We start from the raw sequence: 18,231 nt of genomic DNA, 5'->3' as shown, positions 1-18,231 counted from the left end.
ACATTCGCTGATGATTGCACAATGTTCAGCACCATTTGCGACTCCTCAGATACTGAAGCAGTCTGTGTCCATATGCAGTAAGACCTGAACAACATCCAGACTTAGGCTGACAATTAGCAAGTGACATTCGCATCACACAAGTGCCAGGCAATGACCATCTCCGAAAAGAGAGAATCCAACCATCGCCCCTTGACTTCAATTGCATTATTATTGCTGAATACCCCACTATCAACATCCTGAGGATTGCTATTGACCAGAAACTGAACTGGACTAGCCATATAAATACTGTGGCTACAAGAGCCGGTCAAAGGCTAGGAATTATGCGACGATTAACTTACCTCCTGACTTCCCAAAGCCTGTCCACCATCTACAAGGCACAAGTCAGGAGTGTGATGGAATACTCCCCACTTTCCTGGATGAGTGCAGCTCCAACAGCACTCAAGAAGCTTGACACCCTCCAGGACAAAGCAGCCTGTTTGATCCACAAATATTCACTCCCTCCACCACCGATGCACAGTGGCAGAAGTGTGTACCATCTACAAGATGTACTGTAGGAATTCACCATGGCTCCTTCGACAGCACCTTCCAAACCCATGACCACTACCATCTAGAAGGACAAGTGCTGCAGACAAATGGGAACGCCACCACCTGTAAGTTCCGCTCCAAGCCACTCATCATCTTGTCTTAGAAATATATTGCTGTTCCTTCACTGTTGTTGGGTCAAAATCCTACATCTCCCTCTCTGACAGCACCATGGGTGTACCTACACCACATGGACTGCAGCAGTTCAAGAAGACAGCTCACTGCCGCCTTCTCAAGGGCAATTAGGGATGGGCAATAAATGCTAGCCTTGCCAGCGAAGCTCACATCCCATAAATGAATAAAAAAAGGGGCAAAATCAGAGTTTCATTATTCAGTGATTCCTGCTGGCACAGGATCATGGCTGAATAACCTAGTAATTTCCTGGATTTAATGAACAGCCAAAGAACCAAAGGGGAGCTGAAAAGAATTCTTTCATGCAGCAAGTTGATATGATCTGGAATGCGTTGCCTGAAAGGGTGATGGAGGCAGATTCGATAATAACTTTCAAAAGATCTATTCTAGAAAAGGAAAAAAAATGTAGGGCTGTGGGGAAAGAGCAGGGGTGTAGGGCTAATTGGATAACTCTTTCAAAGAGCCAGAATAGGCACAATGATCCCCTGCTGTGTGAGGTAGATGGAGAATAGATGAAGCCTAGGAAGCTAAACAATGAAGCCTTTATCGTTAAGCGAGACGGGGAGAACAAGAATCCACCTTGTTGCCTCAGTAATAAAATTATGGGCAGAATCTTCAGGTCAGCAAACACGGTTGCCAACACAGAGAATGATGCGTGGTGATGTCGGGTGTGTGTCCTGACGTCAGCGCGTGTTATTCACATATTCAGTTCGGCGGGCGTGCACCGGAGTCAGCCGCGTGCCACCGAGCTGTCAAAGGCCTATTAAGGCCATTTAAATTCCAATTGAAATAATAACCTGAGCTGCCCGTCCACCTTAAAGTTGGCGGGCTGGCGAAGAGCCCAGGCAGCCTTCGCATTTATCATGAAACCTCATCCACGGGCAGGATGTGGTTTCATGAAGGTTTTAAAACATTAATAAAATTTTTTAATACAATTCATAGATATGTCCCATCTCATGTGGCACTGTCACATGAGGGACGTGTCTTTAAATTTTTTTTTCCTTTGTTAAAATTTTTAAAAATTAAAGTAATCTCCCTGAGGCAGCTCTGTGACCTCAGGGAGATTTCTGCACTCTCTCGCACGCATGCACATGCATGAAAGAGCATAGGCCCTGACTCAGCCTACTCTCCCCCCACCCCCGTCCGCACAGGGAGTGCTCCGCACTTCAAAGTGTGCGTCATGCTGGGCGGGCCTTAATTGGCCCACCCACTTAAAATGGTGGCACGCAGCCAATCATGGGTGGCTGTGCGCCCACGTGCGCCCGCCCAACCTCCCTGACGGGGAGAAAATTTCTCCCCTCCCCTATGGTCAGATTCCAATTCCTGGTATTAATTGTTGTGAAACAACTGTTGTCATGATTATGTGCATTGCATGTAACAGTGCAGCGGTGAGGTGTCGCGAGCACAAGCTAAACTCAGATTCATCCCTGAGCCTCTCTCTGTGTGTACCTGTCACTGAATAGTGACCAACCATGTCAACCCGTGCTCTCAGAGACCCCCAGGACAAGAATCCAGCCCAACTGGTCCTTCAGGAGGAGTAGGCAGGAAACTGAAGTGTAGAGGGAGAGAAGTCTCATGCAGCGCTGCAAATATAGCAGTGCATTGGAAATACAAACTGGTGCATCACGCAAAGCTGACAGATATCACTGACTATGGCTTGCTACTACATTAAGGTACCCATAGCAACTTCAGCCATTTTGTTGTGTTGAGGCATCGGGAAATCAGTCATATACGTCTCCTAACATTTGGCTGAAGAACAGCCGAAGGGAAGGTATCGGAGAAAAATCACGTGCAGTGCCTATGGAAACTTGACTAAACAAGAAAGAGTGCATGAAAAATGTACAAATATCTCCTTTCACTGCTGGTCCTATGTGCAATGAATTTGGGCAAAGATAACCCCGACTTCAGTGGCCATTGGCCATAGGAAGACAGCATGGGGTTGTTTGGGCAATGTAAAAATGTCACTTTGGTGCTGTAGGGGGAGCTCTTCTCAGCTTTGGGCTGAGGTATGTTGTTGCAACAAAACACACTAATTGCCTAAAATACAGGCTTGGTTTGTATTAACTGATTTAAATGCCGCCAGGTGTTAGCATAGCGAGTTTGGGCAGCCAAGTACTAGCAGGTAAGTGACAGGGAAGGAGTAGGGCTGGTAGGAGGGAGGCTGGTAGAGGGGAGTGGGGGTTGCAGCTTTCTTTGTGGGGCTCTGAGAAGCCGCCTGCTCTTTCTGATCCAACAAAAGGAAAATTTCACACTCACCTTGGAGGACCTCTTCCATTTGTATATACCAGCTGCAAACCTGCTTCAACTTAGTGAGGACATTGTGGTGGTTCCATACACAAGCCCCAGGCAAATTAATGTCAGGGTCCTATTGACATCATAGTAAGTGCACGAGGCTTCAACCTGATTCTGGCAAACACCAAAACCAGTGGGAATTGAGCTAGAAATTGAGCTGCTCCATTTTCACTGCTCACCTACTCTGTTCCCACCTAGAACGAAGAGTTACAATTCCCTTTCATGCTTTCAGCATCTTTCAGGTTGCTCAGATCTCTTGTGGTAAAACAAAATGGCTGCCACTTGCCTGAAGCTGCACGGTGATTGGTTCCACGCCCTTGAGAGTGTTCTTGTCAAAAGGGTCAAAGCTCTCTTCTCTCATGATGTCAGGGTGCAAAACATACCCACTCTTCCCATTCATGGTGAAGATCGCTTGGTTCAACTGCATGGGTTTGTCTGCAGAGAAAAGAAATTCCAAAACACTTTCAGATTCAAAGTTAATTCCTCTTTTACTATGTCAGTGATTCTCCTACACAGTTCCCAGTATTTACAGTGCCTCTATTTTCTTTAGTTGGGATCTTCTCTGCCTAATATTGGAGTCCCACAAGGGCTAGTACTGATTTTCATGGGTGAATCTGGAAGGGAGTAAGGGAGTAAATTTCCATGCGCATTTTCCCGCTTATCTTCAGCCATGTAAATCCCACAGAAATGACAGAAAAGTTATTCCTTAATTGGCAACACTGCGCAGTTGGGAGCTTCGCAGCTGAATCCTATCAAGTTCTCACCGACAATAAAGACAGTCTCGCAAAAGGTCACTAAATAACAATTGGGAACAAATCTTTAATCAGTTTAATCACCTTTCTAGCTGGGGAATGCTAAATCCAATTATAACACCCTAATACCCAACCCATTTGAGCTCATTCAGCACAGACCAGGCTTGTCGGGCTTAGCTAATCACTGGATCAACTCACTGAGCCTTTCTAACCCATATGGCTCTGCTCCACATTTAGCAAAGAGCCACCAGGGGGCCTTCTCATATACTGGATATGTATATATAAAATATGAGGGACAAGTGTAAATGAAATTTATTTCGTGCTGGTGGAAGAGGTGATCAGATGACATTACAAACTGTTTGGGCTATGGTCAGGTAGATTATAGTTTACACCTTTGCTATAGCCAGAGTCATTGTTTCTGTAATTATCATTCAGTCCAGCAGAGGGCGCTTCAGCCCACTTATTTAATTCTGAGCTGCACTTACAACAACAATAATAACCACTCTAACATAGAAAAACATTGCAGGACATTTCACAGATAGGATTGCCAAATGTGATAAGACATGTTCCTAAAAGTTGCATTACCTGACTTCCGACAGCCCCCACAATGCTACTATTGGGGTGGCCCAGCATGGTGCAGCACCTCGCCATGGCAATCACAAAGATAGTACACTCTTCATTATCTGATGGGATGATTCCTGATTGTCAAATATTTTTATAAATAGTAAACAGAAGTCTCCAAAGATAAAAAAACTTTTTATGTCCTTATGATATTTCTTCAGGGTTGGTTGCAGGCCTATGTATTTAATACATAGACAGTCCATTGGTAGTCCTGGAGGGATGAAACGCTATTCACAAAGGCGTAAGAAAGCATGGGTGCTGAATCAAAGAAGGAAAGAGTAGTAGTCCTGACCAAAATCTTGATTAAAGAGTTGTGTTTTGGAGAGGAGCTGAGAGGAGAGGGAGAGTGATTTAGGGAAGGAGTTACAGAACATTGGGCCTAGATGACTGAAGGGACAGTCACTAATGTTCGATTGATAGGATATTGGTAGCAGAATTTTGGATGAGCAGAAGTTTATGGAGCTTCAAGGTAACACAGGCACAGATGAAGTGGGTGATGGGCTGTGATAGGGGTGGAGGTGGGCAATATTATGGAATTGCAGTTATTGTAACAGACTGACTATGGGTTTGGAAACTTAATTTGGATTCAAACAGATTGCTGAGGCTGCGAGTACTGAGACAGGTTAGAATCAGTGGCAAGGGTAAGGAGAATATGGTGGAAACCGAAGATGATGGTTTTGGTCTTTCCAATTTTTGTCTCAAGGAAATTACAATTTATAAATACTTTGCTGTCTGGCCACCCATCCGACATCTCGAGATAGTGGAGGTGTTGACAGAGATGGTGAAAACATAAGTTTGGGTGTCACCAGCATGCTTGTGGAAGGTCCCATTTCACCAAGGGAAAGCATGTGGATGAGGGAGAGGTGATGGGCTAAGTATGGATCCTTGGAGCGTTCCTGAGATTATGGTATTGGGTTGGGAAGGGAAGTCATTATTAGAGATTCTCTGGCTATGATCGAATAGGTAAGGGTGGAAGCAAGTGTTGGAAATCCTACTGAGCTGGAAATCAGATGGAAGGGATTGGAGAATGATGGTGTCAATGGGAACGATGCTTTTGAGGCGAAGGGAAAGAATTTGAGAAAGGTACTTTGAGAAGGAAAAGAGAAGAAAGCTGGGAACAATGCTTTTGGGTGTTGAAAGGAAAAAAGCTGAAAAGTATATTAAGAGGATGAAGGAAGGGAAGTCCTAAGCCCAGAAGATGTTGATTTATGGCACTTCAGTCTCACTTCCAAAGAATGCTGTAGCTGCCACTCTCTCTGTGAATTCTACCAGGAGCTGAGCTGAGTGGGACATGTACAAAGAAAGACTTATACAGTGTCATTGACAACACATGTTGTACTGCTGGCAAAGCTGCACCACTTCACAGCATCGGATACCGTGCTCCAGTGAAGAGCGTTCCAGTACGGCTTCTGACTGAACTTAACCTTCAACAGCCCATTGAAAATATAACATAGTAAACATTATTGTTAAAAATATTCTAGCAAAAAACCAGCACAAGCACGAGGGACTCGGTCTGTGTTGGAAACTTCTACGGTTCTATAGAAGGGTTTTAACATTTTTTTTTAACAAGTTCTTTGATTGTTTTTGAACTTCTTGAAACACCCTCCCACACCATTTTATTTTAAGGGCAGGCTTTTGAAATTCAGAAATCCGAACTGTGGACTTTTCTGAATCAGATAACTGAAGCTAAAAAGAGCTGAAAAAAATAAAGCCTCAATGCCAAAAACCACACCGAGGCTGCTGGCTCCCTGTGCACGGTGTGGGGTGGCCTTGCCTCCTTTGGTTTTGAGCGATTGTGAGTCAATCTCTGGCATAGCTCATCGTAGTAAAGTTACCTGGTGTCTGAAAGTTGAGTGCGACCAGCTGGCTGCCGCAGATCCACATGGGCAGTGGGTCATAGTTGGAAGAGTCCAGGCGTTGCCCCTTGGGGTAGACACGACTCAGCTGCCGGTGGTTGTACTGAAGAAACTTCTTGCCCTTGCTTTTGTTGGCGTATTTTTCTGCCTTTGTTTCGGGGAAGGACGACATGTCTCTGTAACAGGCCTTGTCTGTTCCGATCTCTGCAGACGAGTCAACGCGAGGTCAGCAAAGAAGTACCAATATGGAGAGGGCTAATGAGGTACATCAATTCATCTTTTGACAAGATTCATTGCTCATCAATGATATACTGACTTTCCCGGTACTTCATGACTCCTTCTATGTATTGTGTAACACAGAGAATATTTTACTCATTGCCCAGGAATTTCCTTGGAGCTTCTTGCATTCCAAGCCTGTTACCTTGGCAGACGGTGAGGCGGAAGCACTGTTTCCCACAACATTTTCTCAGTGGAGCGGGAATGGCATTGTGGAAATTCTGCATTGGCTAGATTAGAGAATTTTGTATTCGTCAGGAGCTCTGAGGAAGATAGGGACTTCCATTTCAGATACTCAGTGTCAGCATCGAATAGTCCCAGGTCAGAATGGCACTGGTTAAAGCAGAGTCAGGCTCGCTCCACATTACAGCAGCAATGGGCCTCAGTCTAAATAAGAATGCCCACTCCACCAGCTAACCTGTGGGCCTTCTGAGTGGCAGAAACAACATGAGGTCAATGGGCCTATATTTCTACAGAAGCTACTCTGCCAGCAGAAGAGATGTCAGGATGATACATTTTGGATGGTTAGGAAGAGCTTCCAGCACCTCTGAGGGCACTTTAGCAGAATCTGGCTCAATACTTTTACAGGCTGAAAATCAAAGCTGGCTACATAAAACCACAGCTTAAAGAGAGGCAAATTTTGCTGAAGTCATAAAGGATTGATTACCTCAGGGTAGTGAAGGTCTTTCAGAAGGCCTTACAGCATCGCCTGTCAGCACTCAGCTGATGTGAGTTACCATAGGGCCTTTTAAGAGTGGAAAGGGCAGAATTCTCAGGCTAGCATGGAACTCCCCCCGTCAATCCCTTGATGTAAAGGGCTTGGGTGGAAAATCTGGTCATGGCCTTCTACTGTAGTGGAAAATAGTAATCAGAAAAAAAAATAAAGTGTTATTTGGTCAAACCCTATTTTCCTATCCAGGGTCTGGGTTTATTTCAAGTGGCAGAGAGGGCTAAGAGAGGAGAGGTTGTTAAAGTAATGAAGAGTTTTGATCACGTGAATAGGGAAAAATTATTCCTACTATTTGGAAAACGAGTGCTGCGGGGTTATCAATTTAAAATGATCATTCAGAATGAGGAGGAAGGTGAGGAGAAATCTCGATACAGAGAGGGCTGGATTTTCATCATCAAGGCAGGTAGCAGGAGTTAGGAAATTTCCCAGCTTGGTGCACTTGGGGATAAGTGCCGGCCAAGACAGAACTTTTGTTCCAGGTGCCAACAGGAGGCCACGGGAAACAGTATGGTGGCAGCCACAGGGGCTGTTTAAAAGGCCCACCTCAGAGCTCTGGGACTTCATCCCAGTTATAATAAAAGCAATAAGTTCCTCTAGCCCTCACCCCTCACCACCCCTCATACTCCCCATGCCCCACCTATGCCACTTCATGGCTCCTCACCCACCACCTATGTTCCCTTATACCTTCCATGCCACATTTCGCCCCAACACCCACATCCTATGACCCCCTCATAACTTCCATGTCAAGCTACGGCATTTCCATGCCCATTCACCTCCCATACACTCTATTGAGCCAACGAACCCTATAGTGACAATGGTATGTATTAAAAAGCTTTAAAAACAGTTATTCATTCATAACTCTCCATTTTGTTACAAATCTCCTTTGGCTACAGCCCAATAAAAGTGTCAATCATTCAGAACATTTAAAGTATCAATAGCAGAAACTGCAAGTACTTGAATCCTCCGTCTTGTGTAAATAAATATTGTGCAATTGACATAATAGATCACAGACCAAGAGCTGTCAATAAAACAATGTTTTCTCTGGAGCACAGCTGTTTCAACAGTCTAGTGGATGTTTGGGATCTCAGTCAAGAATGCATAATGAGAACAAAAACAGAATTACCTGGAAAAACTCAGCAGGTCTGGCAGCATCGGCGGAGAAGAAAAGAGTTGACGTTTCGAGTCCTCATGACCCTTCGACAGGGTCATGGACTCGAAACGTCAACTCTTTTCTTCTCCGCCGATGCTGCCAGACCTGCTGAGTTTTTCCAGGTAATTCTGTTTTTGTTTTGGATTTCCAGCATCCTCAGTTTTTTTGTTTTTATCAATGCATAATGAGGCTTGGTTGAGAGCCCAAACAACCATTTGTCAGGAAGATATAATAATCTTAAAATGTTATTGGAATTTATGGTGGAGTCATGGTGGGGTCAGTGTCTATGGGTCTATGTCTGTGTGTGCAACTCAATTGAATTAAAGGCAGCTGGTCTGAAGGCTTTGATGTAACAGAAGATAAGCTAGATTTGAAATGTTGAGTAGGTAAACATAGGTGTAGAGGGAACATTTGCATTTTAAATAAGCCAGACTAGATTGATTTCAAAGGAGAGGTAAAATGCTTCACCTAGCCAGCAGAAGTTAAGAAACAGTGAGCAGGATCTTCCCCTTGTTGGGGGGGGGGGGGGGGAAGTTGTGCAGGAGCGGGTGCAAGCAGGCAGGTCCCGATCAGCGCCCCCAATTGGGGGCACTCCGTCATTTTATGTGGGCGGGCCTTAAGCGCTATGTGCTCCCTGTGCGGGCGGGAGGGGGGGATTCCCTGAGTCGGGAGTGCGTTCTTTCACGCATGCACGCAAAGTAGCGCACTCATCTCCCTGAGGCTAAGTGCTGCCTCAGGGAGATCGGCTCAGGTTTCAAACCTTGAATAAAGATGGGAAAAAGAATTATTGACATGTCCCCTCTTGTGACACTGTCACATGAGCTGGGCCATGTCCATTACTTTTATTTAAAAAATTCTGGAACATTTTAAGTCCCTCATGAAACCTCATCCCGCCCGTGGATGAGGTTCATGTTTTTTCAGAAGCCCGCCTGAGCTCCCGGCCTGTCCGCCAAACTTAAGGTAACACATGCCCGATGTCATGCCGCATCATTTAATGCATCGGCGAACGGGCCCCGTCCCACTCGCTGACCTAAAAATTCACCCCAGTGTGTTTATTTTTCCAAAAGATTACTGGCAAAATCGGCACTATGAGAGATTTTTATTATTCAAGAGATAAAGTCCAAAGACATAGTGAAACAATGGGAATTTGCTTTCACAGGGGAAAATATAGATAAAGGAGAGAGGACTGTGTGCAGGAGAAGGCATTCTAAGATCTAACAAGTGTAAATGCCTCCAGCATCTAAGCCTCAAGCTTCTGTCCACAAAGAACTGAAGTTAAGAAAACTCACTTTGAATTGGATTATTCAGGGTATCATGTTTCTTTGCCAGGGTCTTTTAAAATCTATGTGTCTTACTGTTGCCTTAACGAAAGTGTAACTGGAGTTCGATTAACTAGGGGATTTAGAAGTTAGCAAGGTACTCATTTGTAGATCTATGTATGTGCTTCAAATTTTTCTTCCATTAATAAAGGTTTAATTTAGTTTTGTAGGAAACCTATAAAGACTCAGTGGTCTTATTACTACTGAATTCAAGGCACGCATCTTGAACTATATACAAATTGCAAAACAAGTTGTGGCAGTTGTTTCAAGTTTCCTTCTGGGATTTCAGCAGCTTAACATTTACTATCGGATGCGCCTTAACGCCATCAGACAGTTGAAGCAGCTGTGAGCTGGATTGACAACTCTAGCTCTCCGATCTATTCTGTCAATTGCACAATATTCATCTGCACAAGATTAAGGGCAGGATTTTCTGGCCCCGCCAGAAAATCCTGACCAAAGAAATTTCAAGTTCTTGCAGTCTTTGTCATTGATATTTGAAGAGTCTGTATGATCAACACCTTAACTGTGCTGCAGTATAGGAGTTTTTTTTTTAAGAAAGTGGAAAGTTAAGAATGGATGATTGTTTTTTAAAAAGCTTTTTTTAAGATATACTATTGTCAGTATAGGATTCATTGGTTCTATTCAGGGTGGAATGGGCATAGAAGTGCCATAGATTGGCATGGGGGTATGGGGGACTATGGGGTGTGGTGGTGGGATATAGCTTAGCACGGAGGGTATGAGGGGCCATGGGGTATAAATGAAGGGGTAGAGTTTGGCATGGAGGTTATGAGGGGCCATGGGGTTGGGTGGAGGGGCACAAGTTGGCATGTGGGGGCAAGGTAACTTGAACTTACCTTTCAAAAGATTCTTCCAACTAGACTATGGTTCAGAATGCTTCTGAGGGGCTGTGAATAACGAGTGCTGCAAAAGCTGGCCAGACTCCATGAAAATTGCAGAGGTCCAGGAAATGCCTATCCCCACAATGGAGCTGGCCAGCCTGATAGTGCAGCATATGGGCTTGCGCCCTGCAGCAGCCCCCACCCTTAAACTGCACTGGTTAAAATTAGAAATCCTACGAATGAGGTCAGGAATCCCAGAATCAGGTTCCGGCCACCATTTTCACACTTTTTTGGAGCCTCCCCGACTTCAAAAGAAAGATTTTCCCCCCATCGGTGGGGATGTGCGGGAGCAGGCGCGGGCGGGCGTGCCGCCGTTTTATGTGGGTGGGCCAATTAAGGCCCGCCCAGCATGACGTCTGCCAGGAAGCGCGATGCGCTCCCCATGCGGGTGGAGGGGGGGATTCCCTCATCCACGTGTGTGCTCTTATGTGCATGTGCGCGAAAGAGCACATTGATCTCCCTGAGGCTAAGTGCTGCCTCAGGGAGATCGGCTCCAAATTAAAATTTGCAATAAAAATGATAGAAAAATTTCCCTGACATGTTCCCTCATGTGACACTGAGTTGGGACATGTCCGTAACTTTAACTGAAACCTTTATTAAAAATTTAAATACCCTCATGAAACCTCATCCCGCCCATGGATGTGGTTTTATGCTTTTTCTGAAGCCCGCCAGGGCTCCCGGCCTGCCCACCAACTTAAGATTGGACGGGCAGGTCCATTAATGATTTTAATTAGTTTCTCAATGGCCTCAATAGGGCGTTGACAGGTTGGCGGGTGCACAGCTGACTCGGCTGCACCCCCACCGACCTGAAAATGGAAATCACGCGGGGTGACGTTGGGAGTTCCACTTGACATCATCCTGCATCATTTTACGCGTCGGCGAAAGGGCCCCGCCACCCCCACTCGCCGACCTGAAGATCCAGCCCCAGGAAGATCCAGCTCAGAGTGATGTTGGACATGGAATGTTTGGCCACAGGGAGTGACTGAGGAAGGCATCATTGCATCAGTGAATCAAAATTTGGATAAATATTTGAGAAGGCAAAGAGACCTGGAGAGGTCAGGCAGTGTGATTTGTTTTGGATTAGGCTAGTAAACAGCTGCATGATAACAGCAACTTGCATTTTTATAACATCAGGCAATCGGCCAAATGGCTTCCTTCTGTGCTGCAAACCTTAATGCTCCTAATAATGAGCTACTTCAGGATGCTGCCTGGGCCCGGACAATAGGCTCAATACATTTTGTGCTGGATTAGGGTCATGTTAAATGTTAGTCTTGTCCGCATGACAATTTGATTTAAAGACAAAAGTAACTCAACAAAATAAGTTGCAAGATAAAATGACAGGAAATTGAATGTTTGCATCTGAATGGCTTGTGTCAAACTTACTTTCTTCATCAAAAGGCACAGGGCGGCAGTAGACGACCAGCTCTGACAATTCCAGTGCAATCTTCTTTCGCCTTTCCATTATTTTTCCTTCTTGCATCTGTTACAAAGAGATATAGACATTTAACAGCATTGTGGGAACAATGGCACCACCTAGACTGCAGTGGTTCAAGGAGAAGGCCCGCCACCACCTTCTCAAGGCAAATGCCAACTTTGCCAGCAAAGCCCATATCCTGAGAATGAAAAGCAAATTTTCTTTTCTAATTGCCCTGTTCTAAGGGAGTTGATTCATTCTGGGGTATAGTTTCACTGGAACTGCCCATTCTCCAGTGCCTTGCCCAGGTGGCCATTCTACATGTATGAATCTTGACAGGTCACTCAACCTTGAAACGCATCACCATGAGGTCCATCCTAGTCTCACCTAATGTCTACTAGCAGGTATTTTCTAGCAAGATCACGGGATAGCAACCAGGAATGAGGAACCCTGGCTGACTCTTCTCCTCTCTAGCTAGGACAATCTGAAGGACAGCAGGTGGGGATGTGAACAGCATTCCATTCCCTGCCTCAGAAGCATCAGAACCATTATATTCCTGTGGAATATTTCAGCATCTCAGTCCATACGAATCCTGATCCATTGCCTATCAATCCCATTCCCAGTCAGATGCATCCAGATCCTTTTTCAAGGAGTTGATCACCTGGCTTCAGCTGCAACATGTATCACTTATCCACACTCCCAGGGAAAAGACCTTCAGTTCTGCATGAAACATTTCATTTTAAATCAATATGCTTTAATTCACTGCTCACAGTTAAATACCTCACTGACATCATTCCACCCATGTCATTCAGTGTCATTCAGAATCTCGTTTTGTTTTCTTTTCTGCATTAATTCATCACAAACACACCCAATCACACCCCCCCCATACCCACACACCCAAACAGAAACACACACTCACACACCCACCCACACAAGCCCCCCACACAGAAACACACACACACTGCTAAATCATACACACATCCAATCTCTCACACACACACACCTACACCCCCCCAATCACACACACAGCCCCACACCCAATCTCACACCCCCACGCCCAATCACACACACACACACCCCCCCCCCACGCCCAATCACACACACACACACCCCCCCCACGCCCAATCACACACACACACACCCCCCCCCACGCCCAATCACACACACACACACCCCCCCCCACGCCCAATCACACACACACACACACCCCCCCACGCCCAATCACACACACACACACCCCCCCCCACGCCCAATCACACACACACACCCCCCCCCACGCCCAATCACACACACACACACCCCCCCCACAGCCCAATCACACACACACACACCCCCCCCACGCCCAATCACACACACACACACCCCCCCCCACGCCCAATCACACACACACACACCCCCCCCACGCCCAATCACACACACACACACACCCCCCCCCCCACGCCCAATCACACACGCACACACCCCCCCCCCACGCCCAATCACACACGCACACACCCCCCCACGCCCAATCACACACGCACACACCCCCCCCCACGCCCAATCACACACGCACACACCCCCCCCCACGCCCAATCACACACGCACACACCCCCCCCCACGCCCAATCACACACGCACACACCCCCCCCCACGCCCAATCACACACGCACACACCCCCCCCACGCCCAATCACACACACACACACCCCCCCCACGCCCAATCACACACACACACACCCCCCCCACGCCCAATCACACACACACCCCCCACACCCACACACACCCCCCCACACCCCCCACACCCACACACACCCACACACACCCACACACACCTCCCCACACCCAATCACACACACACCCCCACACCCAATCACACACACACCCCCACACCCAATCACACACACACACCCCCACACCCACACACACCCCCACACCCACACACCCCCCCACACCCACACACCCCCCCACACCCCCCACACCCAATCACACACACACACACACCCCCCCACACCCAATCACACACACACACACACCCCCCCACACCCAATCACACACACACACACACCCCCCCACACCCAATCACACACACACACACACCCCCCCACACCCAATCACACACACACACACACCCCCCCACACCCAATCACACACACACACACACCCCCCCACACCCAATCACACACACACACACACCCCCCCACACCCAATCACACACGCACACACACCCCCCCACGCCCAATCACACACGCACACACACCCCCCCACGCCCAATCACACACGCACACACACCCCCCCACGCCCAATCACACACGCACACACCCCCCCCCACGCCCAATCACACACGCACACACCCCCCCCCCACGCCCAATCACACACGCACACACCCCCCCCCACGCCCAATCACACACGCACACATCCCCCCCCACGCCCAATCACACACGCACACACCCCCCCCACGCCCAATCACACACGCACACACCCCCCCCCACGCCCAATCACACACGCACACACCCCCCCCACGCCCAATCACACACGCACACACCCCCCCCCACGCCCAATCACACACGCACACACCCCCCCACGCCCAATCACACACGCACACACCCCCCCCACGCCCAATCACACACGCACACACCCCCCCCACGCCCAATCACACACGCACACACCCCCCCCACGCCCAATCACACACACACACACCCCCCCCACGCCCAATCACACACACACCCCCCACACCCACACACACCCCCCCACACCCACACACACCCACACACACCCACACACACCTCCCCACACCCAATCACACACACACACACACCCCCACACCCAATCACACACACACCCCCACACCCAATCACACACACACACCCCCACACCCACACACCCCCCCACACGCACACACCCCCCCACACCCCCCCACACCCAATCACACACACACACACACACCCACACCCAATCACACACACACCCCCCCACACCCAATCACACACACACACACACCCCCCCACACCCAATCACACACCCACCCACACCCCCCCACACCCAATCACACACCCCCCCACACCCCCCCACACCCAATCACACACCCCCCCACACCCCCCCACAGCCAATCACACACCCCCCCACACCCCCCCACACCCAATCACACACCCCCCCACACCCCATCACACACCCCCCCACACCCAATCACACACCCCCCCACACCCCCACACACCCAATCACACACCCCCCCACACCCCCCCACACCCAATCACACACCCCCCCACACCCCCCCACACCCAATCACACACCCCCCACCCAATCACACACCCCCCCACACCCCCCCACACCCAATCACACACCCCCCCACACCCCCCCACACCCAATCACACACCCCCCCACACCCACACACACCCACACACACCCCCCCACACCCACACACACCCCCCCACACCCACACACACCCCCCCACACCCCACACACACACACACACACACACACCCCCACACCCAATCACACACACACACCCCCCCACACCCAATCACACACACACACACACCCCCCCACACCCAATCACACACACACACACACCCCCCCACACCCAATCACACACCCCCCCACACCCAATCACACACCCCCCCACACCCAATCACACACCCCCCCACACCCCCCCACACCCAATCACACACCCCCCCACACCCAATCACACACCCACACACACCCCCCCACACCCACACACACCCCCCCACACCCACACACACCCCTCCACACCCACACACACCCCTCCACACCCAATCACACACCCACACACACCCCCCCACACCCAATCACACACACCCACACACACCCCCCCACACCCAATCACACACACACCCCCCATACCCACACACACCCCCCCACACCCCCCCACACCCACACACACCCCCCCACACCCACCCCCCCACACCCACACACAGCTCCCCACACCCACACACACCTCCCCACACCCAATCACACACACACACACACCCCCACACCCAATCACACACACACCCCCACACCCAATCACACACCCCCACACACAAACACACACACACCCCCACACCCAATCACACACACACACACACACACCCAATCACACACACACACACACACACCCCCACACCCAAACACCCCCCCACACCCAATCACACCCCCCCACACACCCCCCCACACCCAATCACACCCCCCCCCACACCCCCCCCCACACCCAATCACACACCCCCCCCCACCCACACACACCCACACACACCCCCCCACACCCACCCACACACACCCCCCCACACCCACACACACCCCCCCACACCCACACACACACACACCCCCCCACACCCAATCACACCCCCCCACACCCCCACACCCAATCACACACACACCCCCACACCCATCACACACCCAACAATCACACACACCCCCACACCCAATCACACACACACCCCCACACCCAATCACACACACACCCCCACACCCAATCACACACACACACACACACATCCCCACACCCAATCACACACACACACACACACCCCCACACCCAATCACACACACACCCACACACACCCCCACACCCAATCACACACACACCCCCACACCCAATCACACACACACACACACACACCCACACCCAATCACACACACACACACACACCCCCACACCCAATCACACACACACACACACACCCCCACACCCAATCACACACACACACACACATCCCCACACCCAATCACACACACACACACACATCCCCACACCCAATCACACACACACACACACACCCCCACACCCAATCACACACACACACACACCCCCACACCCAATCACACACACACACACACACCCCCACACCCAATCACACACACACACACACACCCCCACACCCAATCACACACACACACACACACCCCCACACCCAATCACACACACACACACACACCCCCACACCCAATCACACACACACACACACCCCCACCCAATCACACACACACACACACACACCCCCACACCCAATCACACACACACACACACACACCCCCACACCCAATCACACACACCCACACACACCCCCCCACACCCAATCACACACACACCCCCCATACCCACACACACCCCCCCACACCCCCCCACACCCACACACACCCCCCCACACCCACCCCCCCACACCCACACACAGCTCCCCACACCCACACACACCTCCCCACACCCAATCACACACACACACACACCCCCACACCCAATCACACACACACCCCCACACCCAATCACACACACACCCCCACACCCAATCACACACACACCCCCACACCCAATCACACACACACACACACACACCCAATCACACACACACACACACACACCCCCACACCCAAACACCCCCCCACACCCAATCACACCCCCCCACACACCCCCCCACACCCAATCACACCCCCCCCCCACACCCCCCCCACACCCAATCACACACCCCCCCACACCCACACACACCCACACACACCCCCCCACACCCACCCACACACACCCCCCCACACCCACACACACCCCCCCACACCCACACACACACACACCCCCCCACACCCAATCACACCCCCCCACACCCCCACACCCAATCACACACACACCCCCACACCCAATCACACACACACCCCCACACCCAATCACACACACACCCCCACACCCAATCACACACACACACACACACATCCCCACACCCAATCACACACACACACACACCCCCACACCCAATCACACACACACCCACACACACCCCCACACCCAATCACACACACACCCCCACACCCAATCACACACACACACACACACCCCCACACCCAATCACACACACACACACACACCCCCACACCCAATCACACACACACACACACATCCCCACACCCAATCACACACACACACACACACCCCCACACCCAATCACACACACACACACACACCCCCACACCCAATCACACACACACACACACACCCCCACACCCAATCACACACACACACACACACCCCCACACCCAATCACACACACACACACACACCCCCACACCCAATCACACACACACACACACCCCCACACCCAATTACACACACACACACACACACACCCCCACACCCAATTACACACACACACACACACACACCCCCACACCCAATCACACACACACACACACACCCCCACACCCAATCACACACACACACACACACCCCCACACCCAATTACACACACACACACACAC

At 50.0% G+C, this 18,231-nt stretch overlaps 1 protein-coding gene across 2 annotated transcripts in view; it reads right to left on the bottom strand.

Moving 5' to 3' along the window:
• The window catches only part of LOC121279090 (1-phosphatidylinositol 4,5-bisphosphate phosphodiesterase gamma-1-like), a 280,051-nt gene that overhangs the window by 21,683 nt on the left and 240,137 nt on the right, over positions 1 to 18,231 (bottom strand). For both annotated transcript variants that reach the window (XM_041190003.1, XM_041190004.1), the window contains exons 25-27: positions 11,993 to 12,089; positions 6,215 to 6,439; positions 3,293 to 3,441 (exon numbers count right to left, since the gene is read on the bottom strand). In XM_041190003.1, the coding sequence (XP_041045937.1) occupies positions 3,293 to 3,441; positions 6,215 to 6,439; positions 11,993 to 12,089 (471 nt within the window). The remainder of the gene's footprint in view (positions 1 to 3,292; positions 3,442 to 6,214; positions 6,440 to 11,992; positions 12,090 to 18,231) is intronic.

This window comes from Carcharodon carcharias, chromosome 6 (assembly GCF_017639515.1).
Source record: "Carcharodon carcharias isolate sCarCar2 chromosome 6, sCarCar2.pri, whole genome shotgun sequence".
Lineage (NCBI taxonomy): Eukaryota > Metazoa > Chordata > Chondrichthyes > Lamniformes > Lamnidae > Carcharodon > Carcharodon carcharias.
The sequence above is the reverse complement of the archived record's forward strand: the minus strand, read 5'-3'. Positions and strand labels throughout refer to the sequence as shown.